We start from the raw sequence: 23,154 nt of genomic DNA on the forward strand, positions 1-23,154 counted from the left end.
ACAATGGACTTTGCTTACGTAAGTTTCTGCAGCTCTTTTGGCATCAATGACAGGATATCTATGTGGTGGCCCTTTGTGTGGCTCTTCAGCAATAGGGAGAACAATAATTTGGTTTATTGGAAATCATGGTAGATCCCTGTTGATGTTTTTGTCATTGTCTGCAGTCCTTCAGTTGGTCTGGCCGTTTGCACAATGTCTTCTGTAGCACCTGCATTGCTGGTGCCGTGTTGACAGGCTAGTGTGCAGCCTGTGACGATCTGTGGGGTCACTTAGGTATTGCTGACACCAAGGTTTCTTTGGTGGCCTTCTTTACATCTGTCCTTGACTTGGGAAGCCATTCGTGAGGCCAACCTGAATCATGCCTGGAATCTCTATAGTTAGTGCATCATCAGTAGTCCTGTGGATGTGGATAGAGATTTTGACTGTCTAAAAGAGAGAGGTAGAGACTTGTATTATTAAAAGTGAACCTGTATCCCACCTTCTCCCTGGAGTCGTGTTTGCATGCTGTCCTACATGTTTGCAGGAGTAAATGACAGCAGATACTGCAAGAGTACCAAAGGTCTGTGTTGAAGCAAGTGCAGCCACTAGCACCAGCTATGCTTCATTTGCTTGCATCTCAGAACTGGAAAAGCCAAATCATGAAGAGTGCTCTGGCTGACAGCTTTACCATAATCCCTGACAGCTGCTTGCAGTAATTTAGCATGGCACATATATGGGAAGCGAACAGTAAAATCCTGTTTCTTTTCTCACTCCTTCTCACTCTTCTCTCTCTCCCTCCTTTCTCTTCTATCTTTAGTTCAACCTGTCAAATCTTAACACTCTAGTTTTTGATAGCCCAGGCTTAAATGTTGCTGGAGCTATGCAGGCCTGCAGCCTAAAACTACAGGGATTTACTAGAAACAGAAAAACAAACACTCAGAATATCCCAAACCCATTCTCAGAAACTGCTGATCTCTGGGACCTGAGCTTGAGGAAGGTGTCAGCCACCAAATTAAGTGACTCCAGTGCATGTGCTCCTAGCTGGCGGGAGGACACTGGAGCTTTTTCATTTTGTCTCTGTTTCACTAGCTGGCTTGGCTGGCTGCCAGAGAGTGGACAGTTTGTCTAATGGGGGGAAGTATGTTATTTGTAGGCTGTTAAACCAGAGAGACATCTGACCAGGAAGTGGTTGATATGCTCTGCTTGTGGACTGTTAGGTGTTTCATCAGTCAGGAAGCACCATCCTACTGTCAGTATCATCAGCAAGCTTCTTTTGTGTGGTAGGAATGAGGACAGAATAGTGTTCAAGTGCTTCTTTTTTTGGTTATGATTCTATTTAGATGCTTGTGTTTACTTTTTTGTGTGTCGAGGTTTGTTTTGGTTTGTTGTTTTTCTTTTCTGAAACAGTCTCAATTGCATTCTCCTCATTATATTCAAGCAGTAAGACTTGGATCTTAGTCTTTTTTTCTTTTAGAGTCACTGTCCTCTCTGCTGAGGTACATCTGTCAGCCTTCCTCAAAACCAAGTGGGAGAATATGCTTTGTCTTATGAGCTGATAGCTAACAAAGTTGTCAATTTTTGTTCAAACTGAGAACAAATTATCATGAATGCACAAGAAACTCCCTTTAAGAGCATAATGTTCTTAAAATACACAAGCTTTAAAATACACATCAAGTCCAAAATCTTAAATTTCACCAGGAAGTAAAAAGCAGGCAATGCAGATTGCAGGTTGTGCATATTTGTATACCTCTTCATCAAGGTGCTTTGTACCATATGTTTCTGCTAAGATAGTCCTGGGAAGCAGGCAGAGACTTTGTATAAAATCTTAACTTCAGAAAGGTTTATTGGTGTTTTCCCATGTAGGATTTGTTGCAATACTAACAGCAAAGTGACAAAACCAGAAATAATAGTAGGAAAGCCTGAGTCTTAAAAGGTTTGAGGCTTTGGATTAAACACAGGTACTATGAATGCATATGGGAGAAAGCAGTTATGTTCACAGTTGTTAAACCATAAAAAATAGGTGAGATAATTATAAACTCTACACAAAGGTGTACTCCCTCAGAGAACAATACTGACAGCCATGACATCTTCTCCAACCCACTACCATCAGCAAGATTGCAATGTTATTCCTTTGTAAGAAATATATCTTCAGGTACTGTCAAGAGACAAAAGACGTAGGCCAAAATTTTGCAAGAAAAGAGAGCCTAAAGCAGTGTTGTGTAATGGTTAATAGAAGCTTTTGGCTGTTGGGAATTCAAGACAACAGGTAACTCCTGTAAAGTCTTGGGTGGTCTAGTTAGCATTCCAACAAAAATATTGATTCAAGGATTGGTGCAGATTATTCTTTGTTTTGTGAGATGGTGATCCTGAAGCCTAATGCCACAAAAAATGTCAGTTTGGTAGTTTACAGATGAGCAGCACCACCCAACTGATTTAGGCACTGCTGGTAGAGCTTTGGCAGAATGACGAGTTTCTTTCCTATTCTGACAGTGAACATGCATACGTTAGTAAATATGCTTCAGGCAGCAGAATTAGAAAGCAGAAAAGAACATGAAATTGGATCTAAATGCCTACGCTGCAGTGTTAGAAAGCAAATAACCATAAAGTTCTTAAAATAGCTTATGAAATTTCAAGTGGAAAGAAGCCATTTGCAGATGGTAAGAAGATAAAAGTATTACTGACATTTTGTGTCAGATGGAGTTTAGTAGCATTTGGAAGCTATGCTATGGATGTAGAGGAATATTACTTGGAGATGGTAATCAATTGCTTAGCAAAGAGGAGTGTTACTGCAGGTGGTGTTGGGGTATAGTGATTATGTTGAAAAACCTAAATGAAACAAACCCAGCCCACTCTGGTAGGCAAAAATAGGCAGTTTGGTAAATTGTGTAAAACAGGGTGAAAGAAAAACAGCATCTATAGGTGGTAACCAAGCTAAAGCAGTGCTCCAGGTCTTGGGTTTTGGCTCCATGGGAAGGCTTGGGTCTTCATAGCTCAGGTCACATCTCAGGAAGGCTGAGCTCTGACATACGTTTATTCCATTGGTATTTTTATGCTCAATTTAATATTCCCTTTTAGCTTTCAAAACATATTGTCTCTGGTGGGTAGAAATCTTCTCATATACACACTGTCTTCACCATACATGCTGAGTTACCTGGGTTGAGGGCAGTAAGTATTCCAAGCCAGGACTTCTGCACAGGTGTGCTTCTGCAGTCTGTGCCTAGACAAATTCTAGCACAAAGGAACTTGTTGCAGTCTGTAGTATAGCTGAGGATTAGAAATATTGCTGTGAAGTATTCCCCCCTCCCCCCCCCCCCCCCCTTTTATCTAGATGATTACTTTTAATGAGATAATGGCAAAGTGTACAGGTCACAAACAATAATGAGTCTGAATTTCTAAGAGGAAACATTCTATGTGTGGCATATGATGGAAAAACTCAATACAGCAATGTCTTCACTAATGTGTTCTAATATTAATCTCAAAGAAATGATACATTAAAAAGTAAAAAAGCTCATCTTTAATGAGCTGCTTGTGTGGGAAAAGTAAACACAATCTCCTACAGCAGCATTTTGTTCCCATTAATAGGCTGTGACAGCCTGTTTCACTGTGTTCGGTCATTGGTCTAACACATCAGGCAGGCATTTCATCTCTTTATTTTCAGTGTGAGTAATTACATACGGCATCAGTTATTCATAAAAGCTGAAAACTCTTAACCGATAAAGTAGGAAAGATTTGGTTGCTTCTGTTTTGAGGTTTGTATTAAATAACAGGTTAAATAACCAAGCAACTTGTGACATAATGATTGGCTGTATGCACATGTCAAAGCATGACCATGAAAGTGTGCTGCTTCATAGTAGCATTTTAAAAGCACATATATTTAACATTAACACTAACCATAACCTGGAAATAATGTAAAAGTCCTGAAATAATATGTTAGACTCTCTATTAAACATTTTCAGGGACTTTAAAACATTGCTATTTTCCTGATACTATGTGTTTAAATGGATACACAGAGTTTTCATCTTCAGCAAAGCAAAACCCAAAGTATTCATCTATGTATTTAATTCACGTTCTTGCAGTGACATCTTAATAATCAGTGAAATAATTTGCCAAAAATTTTACAGAGCTTTTTTTAACGCAAATTATGAAGTCAGACTTCTTCAGTTGTCAAGTAGTAATTTGTGGCTTGTTACTGTGTAGTCATACAGCCCTTGAAAGTGTGTGGTGTTGAGTTTGGAAAGGGGCGATCTTAATGTTCCAGCACATAATTCTGGGAATATGAGCTCCAGAGGTAAATCACAAGGAGTGCAAGGCAATTATCTGGTCTAATTTTCAAAATATTTTGGTTATAAAGCTTTCCCGGATTTCTTGAGAAACTATTCTACAGTGAAAGGGAACTAGTTTTCCAGACTGAAAGCAATAAGTAATTTGTAGAGCCAATAGAATCTCAAAATTTGTTTTTGACTGAATGACAGGACTACAAGCTCTTGTAAATTTAGTTTATTTTTGCACATTATAAAAATGGGGATAACAGGGTATTCTGATTTCTGTGTATTTTTACTGTTTTACAGATGTGTCAATGTCTTCAGAGATAGTAGTTATGTATGTATTTGTTGTGGTGCAGGTGGTTTTAGAATCTGTAGATGTCATTTTTAATTTAAAAGAAATAAAAATCATAGGGCATTCCATCTGGTGTAGCCACTTTCTCTCATCAGCATCTACTTTACTTATAACAGCCACATTTTTATCGCTCACTTTTTCTCCCAGTAGCACATAAATACAACCAGCGTAGCACCGTTTCTTCCTCATCCTCAGTCTCTGTCTCTGGTACTCCCTGAAAGCTTGCATGTTCTTCATGTCTCACTGCCTGCACTCTGCCTATGTATATGAATCTGTGTTTGTGAATTCATGTATATGTATGTGTTCTGTCTCCTTGGGTATATAGCAGCCATGACTCCTTAGGGAGCATGTGCTTCCTAAGAGCACATACTTGCAATGCCTTCTAGCAGCACATCCTTCTTCGGATGGAACCAGATCCCTGTGGCTGCAGAACCTACCCTTTGAAGAGCTGTGGGTTTTCTTCCTCAAGATAAAAGTGTTTTGGAGTGGACTTCAGAGTCCCCTGAGATGTTAAGGTTTGTTTATTGGGAGATTTGGTTGCAGGGTTGCTGTCTAAGCTTTCAAGCTCTTTGGCTGAGTGGTACTCAGCATGCACCCATGTAGCTGCAATTTGCCTTTCTCCTTTTGTAAAGGCCCAGTGTATGTGCTGTTATTGAATCTTTTTTATAAAAAATCATCTTTTGAGTCTGACTTATTTGGTGAGGGGAATTAATAAAATATATCTTACTTATTTAATCATTAAAATATTACCATTGCTGGTAAATTTCCAGAAATTTCAACACTTATTTAGGAAGCTATGCTATTTAACTACTGTATTGCAAGGGCTGTTTGTTTGTCTTCTGAATGATAGTCGTGTATTCCCTGGGCTCATCCCCTGTCCTCATTCCTCACAGTTGTCACAGCCTTTCACAGAAAAAAAGACAAGAACCATTCTCCACAGGCCTGACAGCTCCCTCCTTTGTCAGAGTAATTTCTTCAAACTGTCAGTGAACGTGCTAACCCAAGTCTGATAACTGGAAGGAAGACTAACTCTTTGGAGTAAAATGAACTATTTCTAAAGTTATTTTAACTGTAAAGAATTTCTTAAGGAATATAGACGTCTATGTTGTGCAGTTTTATTACATAATTTATGTCACTTCATTTAACAGCTTGATTTTATCATCTTCCTTAATCTATATTCTAGTACTATTCAATATATAGAGATTCTAAGCAAGAATGTACCTTCGCTCTGGGTATACTGACTGTAAATAGAATCAGCTGTCAGTTCTCCACTGGTAAATTACCTGTTGTGGATAGCCTGTGCCATTGTGGTTGTGGATTGCCTGTGTCACTGCTGCCTGTGCTGGCTGTGCTGCACAAGCCCAGCTGAACTGCTTTTAGACCCGGCTCCAGTGCTGCCGCTGCCCCATAGCTGTCCTTGCCCCGGAGAGCCTCAGGTGCCCCTGTGATGTGCTTGCAGAACTCACACAGAAGCCTCTGGCTGAAGTTAATTTGGGGAAGACAGTTTTGTTAGCCTAGGGTCAGCTCCAGCCATGCTGAGGCTGCAGCAGTGCTGGAAGAGGCACTCATCCCCCCTGCTGAGACTGGCTGTGGGTGTGTGACTCCCCTGGTGAGAGTACACAAAGTGGTGGTGCTTGTCTTACGCTCCTTGAGATCTGTGAGGTCTTCTTAGTGTAAAAGTACATTGACATGTTTGGATTATCTTATGTCTGTCTCAACCTCTGAAATAATCATTCAAACGGAGGGGCTCCAATTTATTATTGTCTATGGTGTCCCCATCATCCATTGTCCTGGATGATGGAGAGTTAAGTGTATTTCACCCATTTGGGACATAAACCCAAGTCTGACTAAAGCATGTATTTTAGAAAGGCATTCATTTAGTTTTGATTTTCTCTTGTTCTGATCAGTTCATTCTAATTAATAATCTGTTTATGAAAGAAGACAAGCAAATGTTAATTTGCATAATATAGGCATGTAATTGCAATAGGCATAATTCAAAGTATTTCTGAAAGTTGCTGGGCCCCTGAGAAATAGGTGAGCTTGGAACTGAAAAAGCGGAGCCTGTAGTGCCCATGATGCTCATTGGATGAAACTTGGCCTGGGATTTTGAGATGAGTGACAAAAAAATGTGTAAACCAGGAATAACTTCAGTAATCACTAGAGATAAATGGTAGAAAATCATGAGGTGGCCGAGTCTCCTGATGGTCTCCGTCCACCAGAGCAGATGTGGGGAGCTGGGTGCACATACCCTGGCTTGGGTACAATTGGGCTACTATGCAGGACTCAGCCCAGAGTTGTGTACTTTCCCTGGTTTGCAGACCTGCAGAAGGCACCAGTTTACAGGTCTGGTTGTCAGAGAGTGCTTGAGCACATCCTTAGCAGCCCGAAACCTTGTGGTAAATCCCAGGCTGACGGTTCCTGACTTCTTAGGGAGGCTGCATGTTTAATGTCTGTGACATGTTCAGCTTCTTATTCCATGTGACATTAATGGCACAAGAATCTCTGTCAGTTTCTGAAGCAAACTTGACTTTGAGCACTTAAATTGGGAGCCTGCAAAAAGGGACAGCTCGAGCTATCAAAACAAGTTAACCATGCCCAGCTAGGGATCCTTTCTTACGTTACCTTCTTAATCTTGGTGCTTTGCGGACAATCCTATAGGCTCTCATTTCCTCCTCTACTTAAAAATTATGCTGCTTTTATGGTCTGTTTCACAGGGGTATTGTGGTAACTGTTCAATGCTCATAAAGAATAGTATGAGAGGTAAAGCACAGTGGGGCAAGGAGCAATGGTTAGACAGTTGAGTGAAAACTTTCTAGTGCGTGTTGTGTGTAGTTTGATACTATTTTTAAAGCCTGTAAGAAATGTATCAAACACTTCAGCCTCTAATAATTTATCAAGTAATTGTTTATTTACTTGATCTGTATTGCCAAAATATGTTAAAAACTGTACTTTTGTACAGTCATCTGAGCAAGGGTTTACAACCATGAATTTCAGTCTCCAGCAGGTAACATCTTAGATGGTGGAATTCTCTCTTTTGTAGCGCTAACAAAACAACTGTAGTATTTCATGTAAAGATTGATGACTTGCACAGTCTCAAATGATAATTTAATCAAAACTTCATCAGGATTCAAACATCTCTAATTTCAACCCCACCTTTATTATTTTTCCCCTGTTTAAGTTTGTAATAGATTTTGGTTGAGATAAACTAGAACATGAAGAGTCATGTTTAATATTGGAGTGACACTGTGCACTTAAACGATCCTCTGTGCACACCAGTACGTTACTCAGTTGTGGTGCAATGCTCTTTCTCTTACTCTCAAAAAGGTCAAATATCAGTGGACGTTCTGAATTTATCCGCATGCCAGTTTACCCTTTATTGGGAAAATATCCCTGGATTTTGCAATGATGAGGGTTTGCAATCTGTGGGTTTTTTTTCGTTATACATTTTGCACAAGTCTGGGGGTGTGTGTACATGCTGTAAGTTACTGTAAGCAGTTTTTTTCCGGCAAGTTGTTTCATTGAACCATTCTGAGCAACCAACCCTCAGCACAATGTCACCTTTAATATAAAGTATATTTTTGCCTCAACAACTTCAATAGCTACATTAGTACTGCCTCATGCCCATTCCCTTCCAAGTTTATCTTTGCTGGAATATTATGGTGCTGTGAACTGGTGCGTGTCAGCAGTGTTGCAAGTGGCATATTGTCAGGGATGGGGTAGCCCTCGGACAAGGTTGCCTGGGTTTCTCCTGGGGAGCATGTGTATGCATGTAGCTTGACTTGAGCCTTGTGAATCAGGACAGTCATCTCAGTCCAATCCTAACAGTCAGCCTAGCCCAGAACTCCGTAAGGACAGTGGCTAAAAACAGATATCCAGGGAAATGATAAGCACAGGCAGAGCAAGTAGTCCTTCCCTGGAAAGCTCTCTGCTGCTGCTGGTGCCGTGTGGCTCCAGAAGGAGAATTTAATATCCCTCATTGAATATTTTTGCCACTGATTTGTCTATTTGTTTCTGAGCCAAGACTTTCACAGAATCATTAGGGTTGGAAGGGACCTCTGGAGATCATCCAGCCCAACCCCCCTGCTAAAGCAGGGCCACCTAGAGCAGGTTACACAGGATCACATCCAGGTGAATTTTCAATGTCTCCAGAGAGGGAGACTCCACACCCCCCTGGGCAGCTTGTTCCAGTGCTCTGCACCCTCAACGTGAAGAAGTTCTTCCCCATGTTGAGGTGAAACTTCTTGTGTTTTAGTTTATGGCCATTGCTCCTTGTCCTGTTGCTGGGCACCACCCTCCTGCCACCCGCCTTTGAGGTATTTATCTGCACTGAGATTCACTCTCAGTCTTCTTGAGACTAAACAGGCCCAGCTCCCACAATCTCTCCTCATGAGAGATGCTCCAGACCCCTGATCATCCTTGTGGCCCTCCACTGGACCCTCTCTCCAGTAACTCCTTGTCTGTCTTGTACTGAGGAGCCCAGAACTGGACCCAGCACTCCAGATGTGGCCTCACCAGGGTTGAGTAGAAGGCAAGGATCACCTCCCTGGACCTGCTGGCCACACTTCTCCCAGTGTACCCCAGGATACTATTGGCCCTCCCAGCTGCCAGGAAACACTGTCAGCTCAGTCAGTTTATCATCCACCAATAGTCCCAGGTCCTTCTCAGCTGAACTGCTGTCTAACAAGTCAGCCCCAACCTGTGCTGGTACTTGGTTGTTCCCCCCCAGGTGCAGTACCCTACACTTGCCCTTGTTGGACCTTGTTAGGTTTTCTCCACCCAATTCTCCAGCCTGTCAAGATCCCACTGAATGGCAGCACATCCTTCAGGTGTATCAGCCACTGCCTCCAGCATTGTATCATCAGCAAACTTGCTGAGAATACATTCTATCCCTTCCTTCAGGTAATTTCACCTCCTTACATTTTGAAATATATTTATTTATTTGTTTTTAGTAGCACCAGCAAAATTCTTCTTGGACTTTCTTTTGTCCACCTTACCATACTTATCCTACCAGGCGTTACGGTGACCTGCTTGACCATGCATCTACTTTGTAGTGAAAATACCACCTAAATTTCTGTAGGACTAACGATTCTCGGAGAACTTCTTGCAAGCTAATGCTTCCATCTTTCTGCGCAATTAAAGTATATTGTGATCTGCTACAAGAGAAAGTAGTTCAGCTTGCTCCTTAACAAAGAACTGCGGGTGCTGCTTCTAAATCTCCCAATAACACATTTGGACTACCTTCATGAAATCCCCAGTCTGGGAGGAAGGTTTTGCCTGGTTGCTGCTCAAGCAGTGATTATTCACAGGAGCTCAAAAATGGTTGCTTGTCAAGGTTTTAGTATTTCTGCTACTTTTTCTTATTCTTTTCCTAATGGTAAATAATTTGTAAAATAAATTAAGCTTCCTTCAGCCAAACAGAAGAATGACTTTAGAAGTATGTAGCTGGAAAAGGACTTGTCTCTTTGACAATCCCAGTGACTTGTTTCAAAGAGAAGTAGTCTCTGAATTAGTTTTGTGTTAGATGTTCTTTTTTAATATTATTGGTAAAATGCGCTGAAGTAGCTGTATAGAGCAGTTAAATCTTCGTATTTACAGCTGAGGTACAGAACTTGCAGCCAAAGCCAAATACACTCCCTGAGTTTGGGGAAAGCTTTTGAATGGGAGCAGAATACAATTCTACAATTTCTTGTTAGAACTATATCAGATTCCAAATATTTTATTTTATTTTATTTTATTTTATTTTATGTTCTCTTATTTTTATATGAGCAGATGTGCTGAGAACTGCTGATTTACATGCTGGAGGTAACAGCTCGGGCATCTGATGGTGACAGTCATGACTAGTGTCCTAAAACTAGTGTAACCCTAGCAACTAAATGAAGTTTGAGGAATGAAACGGCCTGTTATATTACAAAACAGTAGTTGCATAAAATATGGTCTCTGCTGTAATAAAAGAAGTGTCTCAATTTCTTGGGTTTTTATTAAATAAAACCTTAAAATATTGTTGGGGGGAATTAGAATTGATGTTTAAAAAAGACTGTGCTGGTTATGCTACTCTCTTGCTTACCTATGTGTATGTTTGGCATTTGTGACAGCTTGTTCACCAGAGGTTTCCTTGCTTATGACCAGCACCCTGAACCCCTGTTGTTGTGTTTCCCAATGTATTTCTTGCCACTTGGACCTGTCACTACTGTATGTGTTTGCACAAGCCGTCTGCAACTATGGTCCAAACATTGTAGCTTTGCTCTGGTTTCGTGGTCCCCAAAGGACTAAAAAGTCAGTCTGTGTCTCAAGCTGTAATTGTCTCTTCTGTTTTCTCAGCATTTCCCCCCCCCCCCTTATCTTGGCTTAGATGTTCAAGAAATGGTGCATAACTTCCATGTAAAATTTAAGTGGACTAAAATAAAAAATATAAAAATTATTTTTTAAATTCCATATAAACATTAGGAGCAATTTTAAGATTGAATATTAATAAGCACTGTAAGGGCATACATTTTTAATGTAGCTGCTGCCCACGTTTGAAATTAGGTCATTCAAATTTTCTTCTTCTTGCTGTTTATTCCTGCAGTTAATGTATAACATGAAAGAAGAGTTCAGGTTTTATACTTTGTGTTTTATACTGATTAGAAGCAGGCTGAAGGTTTTATTTGGAAGGCAAAACATACAACTTTATTTCTTTCTCTATCTCTAGTGGCTCTGGGAGCAGCTGGTAAACATGGAAATTAAATAGAGACAACACTGTGTATTTTGAGATGTTTTGCAGTCTCCCCCAGTTGGAAACAAGACAGGAGTCTGATTCCAAATGTTTGCAGCACACAGCTGGAAATGTGCCAAGATGGCACTATAAAACAGTCGTCTGCACTGTAGAACTGGGGTTTGGGAGGGGTTGGCATTGTTACTGACTTACCCAAGGAGTTCTAAAGGTTAGTCAAAGCAAAAGTTATTTTTCAGAGGGAATTGCAAATAGTCATTTTCTCTATAGGAGTATCTTTTGGTGCTATAGGTATATAGTACCAATAGGTTCTAATAGGTATATTTTGTGAAAGTAAAATTAATTCTCTTTACATCCTTTTTTTAAATCCATGCTTGCATCATTGTTTGTAAGATGCCAATTTCTGTGCTTTCAATAAATAATGGAAATGCAGATCTAAATGCTTAACAGCTAGTTATGAACAGCAGTAAGTAACAGTAACTCTTAAGAAGCTGAAACTGGTCTAGAAAACTTACTGGTTACTACCTGCCGCATCTTTTGCAACGTTGCTTTTAAGTTTGTCTGAACATGGGTTTCAATAAAGATACAAAAATAACGGTTAACAGATTCTTGTAGGTGTCACGCTTTGAATGAATTATCACATTGTTATGTTTAAAGTATGTTAGACTATTACAAAAATAACCTAATTGAAATGTTGTGTTTTCTTTCAGCTCCAGCGGTAAACCGGTTCACCAGGCGGGCATCAGGTCAGTTGGATAAAGTTGCACGTTTCATTGGTCTACATGATAGTTGAAACCTAATGCTGACAGTGACTGCCATGTAAAACATAATACGCCATTAGTCAGATTTCTTTAAAGATGACTAATTTAGATTAGTCTCAAATTTATTGTCTGGTTTACTGAAAAATGCAGCCAAGGTTCCAGGTCACAGAACTTGCATGAAGCCTTCTTGTTGATGTGGAATTTGAGAAACCTAAGGTTTTCTTTTTTCTTTAAAGAAAATAATTTTAGTCCTAACAGAACTGAACTTTCAAAGGAATAACTGAATGTAATCTGATGCAGGGTTATCTTGCTTACTTATAGACAGCCTGAAACTGCAATTTGGTGATCAACTGTACATGAGAAGATGTACAATCTCCCTGTGTTTTTTGAAACTGGGCTGTTTTGTGTATGTGGTGTGTCGTTCTGTTGGGTATAGCTGAAAGATCAGGTCCTAGAAGCAGCATTGCTGTGGTGATGGTGGTGTGCGATGCTAGAAGCATACCTACCTAGCTTGGTGCCAATGTACGTATTCTTCAAGTTAACTTGGTTTGTGCTGGCTCAGGGGACTATTTACCTTACTCCATCACATGTAAAGGATCCCTCCAATTTATGTATCATTAAAAATTAATATTCATGGCCCCCCCTTATTGTTCTGCTGTATGATAGCCTTTAGGTTTCATTTTTGAGGGCTTCATCTCCTGAAGCATGAGGTCCATAACCTAAGTTTTTTTTTGTTTGAAATAGTATGAGTGTGAAAGTGGGGTGTAAAACTAAATGTAATGAGACTTGTGACTGACTCATAAGAGTCTGCAGAGCAGGAGATGTGAGCTGTTCCTAGTCATCTTAGTATGCTAAGTTGAAATCTAGGTCTAAAACACTTTCTGTTTTCAACTGCAGATCATTTTTGGTAAATGTAAAAAAGTTTGTATTCCATAATGCAATAAGGCTACCTGACTTCTAATATTGCTAGTTACAGCCTATTGTGAAATGAGTGGTGTAGGGTCATTCAAAGAATGAACATCAAAGGTATTATCAAGAGCAATTTTATTATGACTTAAAGGTGCAACTTAACAGAATTCAGTGGCAAGGTTCAGTCTGTTACTTGTTGCATTGATGAAACATCCAAAGGAAGAATGAGGTAAAATTGAACTAAAAATGATTGATACAGAGACTGAAGGCACAAAGGGAAACCCTCCCATTGAGTCATGAGGTTCAGAATAGACCCTCTTACTTTCCAAACTCCTGATGGAGCTAGGTGTGGCTGGACCTAGTCTTAGTCTCAGATGTGATCAACAGTTTGAGTCTAGTGGAATGTATAAAAGGAAAATTGAGGTAGAATCAAACTGATTTGTATAGAAACTGAAGATGCAAAAGGGTATGGGAAACCTTCTAATTGAGTCACAAGGTTCAGAGTGGACCCCTTGCTTTCTAAACTCCATATACAATGGTGTGTGTATATATATATAATGGAAGAGATAAGAAAATCCTCCCTTTAGGTCATGAGGTTCAGAATAGATCCCCTTGTTTCCTAAACTCCCAAAGGTGCCAAGGTGTGGCTGGATCTAGTCTTAGTTTCAAACCTGGTCAATATTATACATCTAATAGGTTACAAGTGTACCAATTCATCACAGGGGGAATTTTACACAGCTTCCATCCAGCAGCAGTTTACGGTTTTAAGGTGGATCTTATAAAGTGAGTCAATAGAATTTACTACACTTGCTACAGCAGCCTGTATGCACATACACCCTCATGCCTACATAAAGACATATAAAGGTGTCTGTTAAAAATCACCCTCAAGGTCAGTGAAATATTCACATCTAATGTTTTGGTATTTCTCACTGGGCAAGAGTTTAGTCTCCAGGAGTGGGGGGCACTTCAGTCCAGAGCTGTCTCTTAGTGATGGTCCTCCAGTTATGGCAAACTTGAGAGTTTAAAAACTCTTGAGAGATATCCCACTCAGAGGGAGATGCTGGCTGCAGCCTCCTGCAGTCCTGGAGACCTCAAGGGACTGCTATTGAGTTGCAAGATGATTTGCTGTAGTCATTAGTAAATTTCCGTCCTGGCCACAACCTGAGTCAATAAATACTAGAAATTTTTCAAAACTCTATTAACAATGGTGCTGTTCCACTTTGACTACAATCAAGGGAAGGAGTATGCTGTGGCTGTGCAGGGATGACTGATTATCCTTGCTCTTGCTTCCCACCTTAGCCAGGGAACTGGAATCCCTGGTATGATCAGTGCCTCACTCCTTAGCCATGGGCAAGAGCTCCTGGTATGGTCAAGGGATGCTTCACCACCCAACTTATTGCACAAAGGTCAAGGCCTGATGGGAATTCCTGAACTCATAGACTGACTGAGAGAACTGGGGGGGGGGGGAAGGGGGCAGTTGCACCACCACACAACCTCAGGCAGATAGCTCCTTGTCAGTATAAAAATATTAGTGGAGATCCTCAGGATTACTAAGGAACTGTACAGAAAAATGAAGGTTTGCATTTGCAGAATTGGTGCATGGCATAGGTAGCACAAAGTAAGAAAATGTAATGAATTCCAAATATTCTCATGTTTAAGTAATGGCAATACTTCATAAGGTACTGTAGCATGACATGAAGGAACGATTCATTAACTAGCACGCAGAACCGGTGAGCAGAGCTTTATGCAAATTACGTTGCGCATCTTAAGGATAAGACTTACTGCCACTGATTGATAGCTGACTTTAATGAGTGCAGTCCTTAGATGTGTGATAAGCTTTTGCATTTCAGTAGGAGAGTTAGATTGTTTGAAAAGCTGGTACTTGCTCAGGAAAAAAAAAATTCTTTCTAATATTCCTTTGAAAGAAAGCTAAAAATGTGTTAGCCTGATTTTTTTTTTTTTTTTTTTTTAGCACAATTATTGGAGAAGTGATTTCTATGAGCAATTAATATTTCATGTGTTTTGGTCTTGTTGTGGACTTATCTTATTATTGTATAGACTTATCTTATTATTGTATCGTATGGTCCAGACTTACTATTGTACAGACTTATACAATAGACTTATTATTGTATAGTATGGTCCAGCTATATAGTGTGATCCAGTTATAAATCATGTGAGTACAGTTCAAGCTGGAGCAAGGTAATACTACATTCTACTATGCATACTATTTTATTAAGTTTCTGGCAGCTTTGATAGTCAAAATGATTATTTTTCAATCAGGAAAGCTGATGAAATGCAACAGTTCTTACTGCTCCTCTTAATGTCAACTGGAGAGGTACAGTACCTTTAAGAAACTTGATTGATAAAATATAAAATTAAAAATATGAAGAAGATTATGCTGATAATACAGACATTTTACAGGGGTGTTTGCAGTCCTAACTGTATTTTGGATGCTTTAATTGAGCAACAATTGTTTGGTTACATTAAGGTAGTCAAGATACCTTGCAAGTGGAAAAGCCAGATAGTAGCTGATTTTTGTATGCTTGGTAGCTTAATAGCATTCTGTAATTGAAGTTGATCCTCATATTTAGGAAATGAGAGGCTGACTAAATGAAATGTAGGTTTTTTCTCAAATATGGATTTCTCTTAATTTTAGGCTACTTATCTAACAGCAATTTTAAAAATTTAAATGTGCAAAATTGTTCTTTCTTGTTTCTGAATATTTACTTCTGATGACCATTATTCCTAGTTAATGATGAACATTCAGAGAATTAGATGCAGTACATGGCTTCTCATTACATCTGATCTAGTGATACTCCAGACTGATCCCGAGAGTGTGACTTTTAGGGCCCCTGCCTTCGTCATGCCTCTGCCCATACATTGTCTCTTTTTCGCTTGCATAGACCTAGGAGTTGTGCTTCCTAAGGGTGCATTGAGTTAAAGAAAACAAATACAGGAGGTTTTGGTGTGTTGATTTTCACTGGGTGTGTTGATTTTCATCAGTGACCTCTGATGTGGTTCCCAAATAACATCTGAAAGAGGGGTAGTAATAACTGCCTTTAGCCAGTGGTAATATGGAGAAAGAGCTGAACCACTGACATCAGTTGAGGCAAAACATTCAATGATATCTGCAGCAAAGGCTCCTAGACTATTCTGCTAAAAGCTGCTTTTTTAAGCTCTTGCAATGATAAGCAGGGAGAAGCTATGAGATGACATGTTTCTTCACAAAGAACAATAATTCTCTGCAGTGGATATCTTGATTTTGATGTTTCTCTTATTCTTTGGATAATGCCTAGTATTTTACTTGGCTGCATAAGATAGTTATTTTTCCTAACAGAGCTAGAAATTAAGAAGTTAGAATTTAATTGCTGAAGCACCTGCTGACAATAATATAGGAAGGCATTTATTATTTAACAGCTGTTCCTGTTAACATGCTGTGAATGTATTAATGTACTGTCATTGGTACATAAAGGATAAAGGCATAAGTAAACTAGGATCATCTAATTGTTCTTTCATCAATTCTCAAAATTTATTGAACTACCTAATTTAATATCTCTTCTGTGTGTTTATCCATATGTGTAGATATCCAGTGTGGGCTCTATACATAAAATACACGTGTACCATAGTGCTGATGACATAGGTACTTATGAGCTAGTTAATAATGCATTCCATTGTTCTAGGCAATGCACAAAGAATAATAGGTATTATAGTCTTAAACAGAAGAGTTTAGCAAGAAGAGGAGGTTAAAAATACTTTATAGAGTTAGAATGAACAATGAGACAGCTGCAAGTAGTTAATTCTTAGTTTTTGTTTTAAAATCTGGTGGGACTGAGATGAAGAGAAAGGAGAAAAACTGTTGAGGCTACCAAGAGGCTCAAAGGCTAAGAAAGGAGGGGAAGGAGGTAGAAGCAGCATGAAATGGAAGAGAAAGCTGTGAGTATGTTCGTGAGGTGAAAAATGAGTGAGAATTCCTGAACAAGATGAAGTAGCCAAGAGACACATGTTTTTAATATAGACAGATACTTTCTTGCTATGGATGAGATTAGTTTTAATCCAAGTATGAGACACGTAGGGATGAAGAGCTAATGTGTTTCTGTATGTCAGCAGAAGGATTGGGTTCCTGCTTTTCAGCATCTTGATGGAAATGAGTAAATTATCTCATTTAATGCTGGCAGGAGTTTAGAATAATGCAACAAAACCAGCATGGGCTTGTTACAGAATGAGTTTAACTTTATGTTTGACTAATACAATTTATAGAGGCTATTTATACCCATTTACTAGGATTATATACAAATGTATAATATCATCTTAATTAAGAAATAGATAACAGTCTATAAAGTTACTTTAGTTATGTATCTGCTTAAGCTTCTGAAAGAGTGAATAGAACCTAACTGAGGTTGGGCAAGCTAGTGTTTTAAAGCCAAGAAGAACTGGTAGATAGGCTTAAGGGCATCTTCAGGACATCTCTCATGAAAAACAGAGAGAACTTCCTCATTCATTTCTCCCAAATAATATCTAACTTCAAAATACCATTTTCATCCTGTGGAAAAGAAATAAATGAAGGCTCAAATAGTCTCCCAACTAAACGGGAAGGAGAAGTAGTTTTATTTATTTGCCAGCTTCTCCATAAAGATCTAAACAAATATAATTTAAACATTGTCAACAGGAAGATTACATCAACACCGAACAACATCAAGCTGTGTGGTTCAGTTGATACGCTGGAGGGAAGGAATGCCATCCAGAGGGACCTCAACATGCTTGTGAGGTGGGCTGATGCCAACCTCATGAAGTTTAACCATGTCAAGTGCAAGGCCCTACACCTGGGTCGGAGCAATCCCAGGCACAGCCACAGGCTGGGCAGAGAAGAGATTCAGAGCAGCCCTGTCCCTGTGGAGAAGGACTTGGCGGTGATGGTTGATGAGAAAATGAACATGAGCAGGCAGTGTGCGCTTGCAGCCCAGAAAGCCAAGCGTATCCTGGGCTGCATCAAAAGGAGCGTGACCAGCAGGTCGAAGGAGGTGATCCTGCCCCTCTACTCTGCTCTCCTGAGACCTCACTTGGAGTATTGTGTGCAGTTCTGGTGTCCTCAACATAAAAAGGACATGGAACTGTGGAACAAGTCCAGAGGAGGGCCACGAGGATGATCAGGGGACTGGAGCACCTCCCGTATGAAGACAGGCTGAGAAAGTTGGGGCTGTTCAGCCTGGAGAAGGGAAGACTGCATGGAGACCTCCTAGCAGCCTTCCAGTATCTGAAGGGGGCCTATAGGGATGCTGGGGATGGACTCTTCATTAGGGACTGTAGTGATAGGACAAGGGGTAATGGGTTAAAACTTAAACAGGAGAAGTTTAGATTGGATATAAGGAGGAAATTCTTTCCTGTGAGGGTGGTGAGGCACTGGAATGAGTTGCCCAGGGAAGTTGTGAATGCTCCATCCCTGGCAGCGTTCAAGGCCAGGCTGGATGAAGCCTTGGGTGACATGGTTTAGAGTGAGGTGTCCCTGCCTTAGAGTGAGGTGTCCCTGCCCATGGCAGGGGGGTTGGAACTTCATGATCTTAAGGTCCTTTCCAACCCTAACTATTCTATGATTCTATGGTCTAGGGAGAAATTGGCTTAGGTATGTCTGGAATAAGCTTGCAGTCAAGGAGATAACACTGTTATGGAAAGAACAGAAGAAAGCAGAGAAGGTGAAAACTTTCAGGCTTCTTCTCTGTGGATGCTGGTAAGGACCTCTCCAAAGAAAAGAGATAAACATATTGGAAGTAAATAGATGCTTACATTAAACACCTACTGCATCAGCCATTGACCAAAGTGGGGAAGAGAGAGAATCTCACATGACAGTAGAGTAGATCCCTGTGCAACAAATTTTTTGTTGTTTCTTTACTTTGAACGTTTTTATAATTTGCAATTGTTGAAAACAAAAATATTTTTTGCCTTTACACATATTGCTAAGAACTGTCACTTGTAGGTGCATGGCTGATTAGCTGAAGAAGAAAGGCTGAGAAGGAAGGAACAAAGATAGTTTTTATGCTCTGTAAACATCCATGTGTTTAATTCATTTAGGGGGTACTTGAATTTGAAATATTATTCGAAGTATTTTCTGTACTCAAGTACTGTGGTAATTCCTGACAAAGGCAGGACTGTATTTAGTGGCCAGTCTCTTCCCCCTGCACCTTTTTACAGAAGTATGGAAGTGTCTCTAAGAACCAAAATGAATTTTACTTAACAAATTTTAGGCTTACAGAACATCAACAGTTTAAAGAGGAAAAAAGGAGATGCAGCATTCCCTTTATTCTGAATTGAGATGCTCAAAAGTGCTGCTAATGGAATGGTCTAATACAGGTGGGAGTTAATTTGAATGGTAAAGAGGTTCAGTTCGCTTCTGCTCAAGCCTTGCAGTTATTTAAATGTTTTCCAGCAAGAATTTCTGCACATTAGTAGTACTTTCTGTTAAACTCAGATAGCAGAAAACACTGAATAGGAAACCTAACACATTTTCAGCCATTTCACAGTTTTCAGAAATAAGTAAAACTTTAAATTGAAACACACGGATTAATTTCTAAGCCCCACCTACTTAGTGGATGAGGGAAAGATTGTGGATGTTGTCTACCTAGTCTTTAGCAAAGCCTTTGGCACCATTTTCCACAGCATTCTCCTGGAGAACCTGGCTGCTCATGTCTTAGATGGGTGTACTTTTTGCTGGGTAAAATCTGTCTGGTTGGCTAGGCCCGAAGAGTGGTGGTGAATGGAGTTAAATCCAGCTGGTGGCTGGTCACAAGTGGTGTTCCCCAGGGCTCAGTACTGGGGCCAGTTCTGTTCAGTATCTTTATCAATGATCTGGATGAGGGGATTCAGTGCTCAGTAAGTTTGTAGATGACACCAAGTTGGGCAGGAATGTTGATCTCCTTTGAGGCTTTGCAGAGGGATCTTGATAGGCTGGACTGAGGGGCTGTGGCCAATTGTAGGAGGTTCAGCAAGGCTGAGTGCTGGGTCCTGCACTTGGGTTATCCCAACCCCATTCAGTGTTGCAGGCCTGGGGAAGAGTGGTATACTTTGCCCTTTCAATGGCACAAAGCTCTTTGCAAACTAACGGGTTCCCCAGAAAAATAGAACTGCACTTAATCGTCTGTTTTTTAACTAAGGCAAAAATAATACTTACTTAGATCTATCAAACAGGGATTATCTCCACCTTGCCTGTTGTATCAGAAAGAGTGTGGCCAGCAGGAGCAGGGACTGAGCCACATGCACACTTCCTCACCCACAGGTCACACTACCAGGCTGTGCCTGTGGTGTGACTGACCTGCAGCCCTTCCTGCCCAAGTTGGTTCTGACCTTGTCAAGCTAAGATGGGTGTTCTCAACTCTCCTTGTCTGAATGCAGAGGGCTCTCGTCTCTGCCTGGCATATGACAGGTGCCTGTGTTTTGGCACACACTCAGATAAGATGAGGGAGGTTCTGCACAGCCCTTGTAAATGGAAATCTGGAAGCAAGTTTGCCAGAACAATTTATCCTTCATCTAATTCTTCATCTTTGTATAAGGTGCCATTAGGATCAAAGTGACAAAAGTTTTGGGCTTCATCATTCTGAACAGATGTGTGGACTGTGGATTAGTCATGCCCGCAGTAGCATTTATATACACACATATATATATATATCACTGCTAGTTTTCAATTTAATTATTTCTACAGAAAATGTGACAACCTACTTAAGAAACACTGAGGAATTTTACAGAATTTAGACCACGGGAGCCCTGTTAGTGAAGGAATGGCTAATTGCGTTCTGAAATTATAAGTATGGAAGAACGTAAGTGATATTAAATTTCATTTTTAAATATAAACTAGTATTTAGGAAGAGCAAATCAGTACTGTTAGCCAAGAATAGACTATGCCCCTAGGAACAATGTTTCATTTGTAATTTCAATCTACTTGAATTACGTTTTCTTAAAGAGATTGGCATCCACTTTCCTATGGCATGTTAAAAATTGTCAGAGAAAGGCAGCTAACTGAAATGAAGTGCTATTCCCTTTTATAAAATAAGGCAGAAGCTGGAGTTGTACCAAAAATAATGGTGAGGAATGAAGCAACTGTAAACTCCTCTTAGAAATGCTCAGGTAGGAGGCAGTGTTGTTATAGAAGCAAATGAAGTCATAGTGACAGAGGGAAGGAGAATAAAGAACTTCATTGATGAACCAGTAATTCCAGTGTAGTTCCTCAAGCAGAGTTATTGGTTCTGATTGTTCTGAGTGATGAATAACCCCCAAATTGAATTCAAATGATGTTGGACTTGTCTTTGTTACATGCATATAGTACATAATTTAAAATGCCCAGTCCTTCAGGTCTTTTCAATAAACAGGGGCGTAGTCAGGTGGTATCTAATAGTAATACAGAGGTATCTAATACTAAAACTCAGTTAAGCACTAAGGCTGCCATTAAACAGTGAAGAAAACCAGAAGAAAAAGTGCTGTCAAAACTTTAGGGCGTATCTACATTGCATGACAGAGCACAGTAAAGAAGGCACATAAGCTTATGGTAGCACATCAGTGTCACAAGCTGTGGCTTACTGGAGGTCCTGGAAGCAGAACATCTTCCCTACGTTCAGTCTGCTGAAGGGATTGTTAGACTGTGCTTAACTTCTCTGGGGCTGCAGCTGCCCATGGGTGCACACATAAATTGTGTATTGTTGTGTGAGTGAAAATGCCTTCTTTTACTTCCTCCTCCCCTTGCAAGGCAGTCACCACTTCTATTTCACACAGCTTTCTTATATAGCTGTGCCTCTTCCACCATATTCTGTAACAGCAACTGCCTTAGTTGCTAATTGCTGAGAACACACTTTCTTCTTTATTTTGTGATTTTTTCACAAATGCATTGCATATTCTGTATTCTCCAGTCCTCACAGAGAATATTGTCTTTCCTTATCATGGTCTGTCGAAGTTACCATCATTGTAATACTTAAGTCCTTTGTGGACCTTGAGAAATTATGCAACGCCCATTTCCATCAATGAATGAGTAGTATCCTGAACTTCTAGGAACTGGGGCATTGATATTCAAGTCAGAATGTGTATCACTAGTTTTGCCTGCATCAGAAATGGAATGCCCTACATGCATTCCCTGCTTTCTTTCTATGAAGCACTTAGCATTGCAACTCTGACAGAGTGTAGCTTTAATTCTACATACACAACAATTTAAAGATAAGGTGCTTATATCTCTTTGCCATGTGGCATGGCTGTACTGTTTTGTTTTTTCTTCAGTGTGCCATAGTGAAACTTACAATGAAACTTGCAACTTATATATTCCATCTTATATATCCCACGGAAATGAGTCACAGAGTTTTCCCAAGAGTAGCCTCTGATATCAGGTGCCACAAGAGATAGTGGGACTTGTCTCAGGGCTGATCTTGGGCTGCTGTATAACAATATAGGCACAGTGCACTGAGCTGTATGCACCTTATAGCCACTGGATCAGGGAAAGTGCTGTGCTTCCATCTTTTCCTGCTGAAAGCACGTGTTTAACTCTTGAGAATGAAGAACTGATTTCATTGACTTGCCACCCAACACTTTTGGGTCTATGGAGACTTAGCAATAGAAGGTGTTTCACACCCAATCTATAACCAAGTGATCCAGCTTCCTTTCTTTAATTTTTCTAGTGTAGCTTACTTGCTGTGCACTTCAGGTTCTGCTGCAGATGCGACAGTCACAAAACAAGACTTTAATTTGCTCAGCCTAGTCTCCACTTCTGTTTTCTGGGAATTTGAGACAAGTTTCTCTAGAAAAATGATGTAGCAACATGGGTTTAGGGAAGCTTAGAGAGTATGTACATTTGCTTCCCAACGCCAACCACTGTTTTTGTTCAGAATGTCTAATAAAATAACATGACGTTAAACATGAAGTACTTTTTGCTTTTGTTGCAGATCTGAAGAAGAGCTTGTGTGCTCAGAAGCTGGTTTGCCTCCTTCATTGTTCAGTTGTTTTAGCTGTTCTAGTGAAAGATTCTGTCTATGAAACTTCTCTAGATTGCATTTCATCTATGCCATAACTATTCCATGCCTAGAATATAGTTGGACAGTAGTATTCTTATTCAAAAGTAAACAAAATTTATGCTATCTGTATGCTTCTGGAACTTTTAAAGCAGTTCATTTTTAACATTCATTTATTCCTTTACGAAACATTCAAAATCTGAAACAG

General features: G+C 39.9%; 1 protein-coding gene across 1 annotated transcript in view; it reads left to right on the forward strand.

Annotated features, from left to right (window-relative positions):
• The window catches only part of PRKAR2B (protein kinase cAMP-dependent type II regulatory subunit beta), an 85,375-nt gene that overhangs the window by 17,791 nt on the left and 44,430 nt on the right, over positions 1-23,154 (forward strand). The window contains exon 2 of the mRNA XM_061467417.1: positions 12,016-12,051. Coding sequence (XP_061323401.1) covers positions 12,016-12,051 — 36 coding nt within the window. The remainder of the gene's footprint in view (positions 1-12,015; positions 12,052-23,154) is intronic.

This window comes from Pezoporus flaviventris, unplaced genomic scaffold (genome assembly GCF_033815535.1).
Source record: "Pezoporus flaviventris isolate CSIRO_AGI_PZ_B2104156 unplaced genomic scaffold, CSIRO_AGI_Pfla_v1 ptg000045l, whole genome shotgun sequence".
Lineage (NCBI taxonomy): Eukaryota > Metazoa > Chordata > Aves > Psittaciformes > Psittacidae > Pezoporus > Pezoporus flaviventris.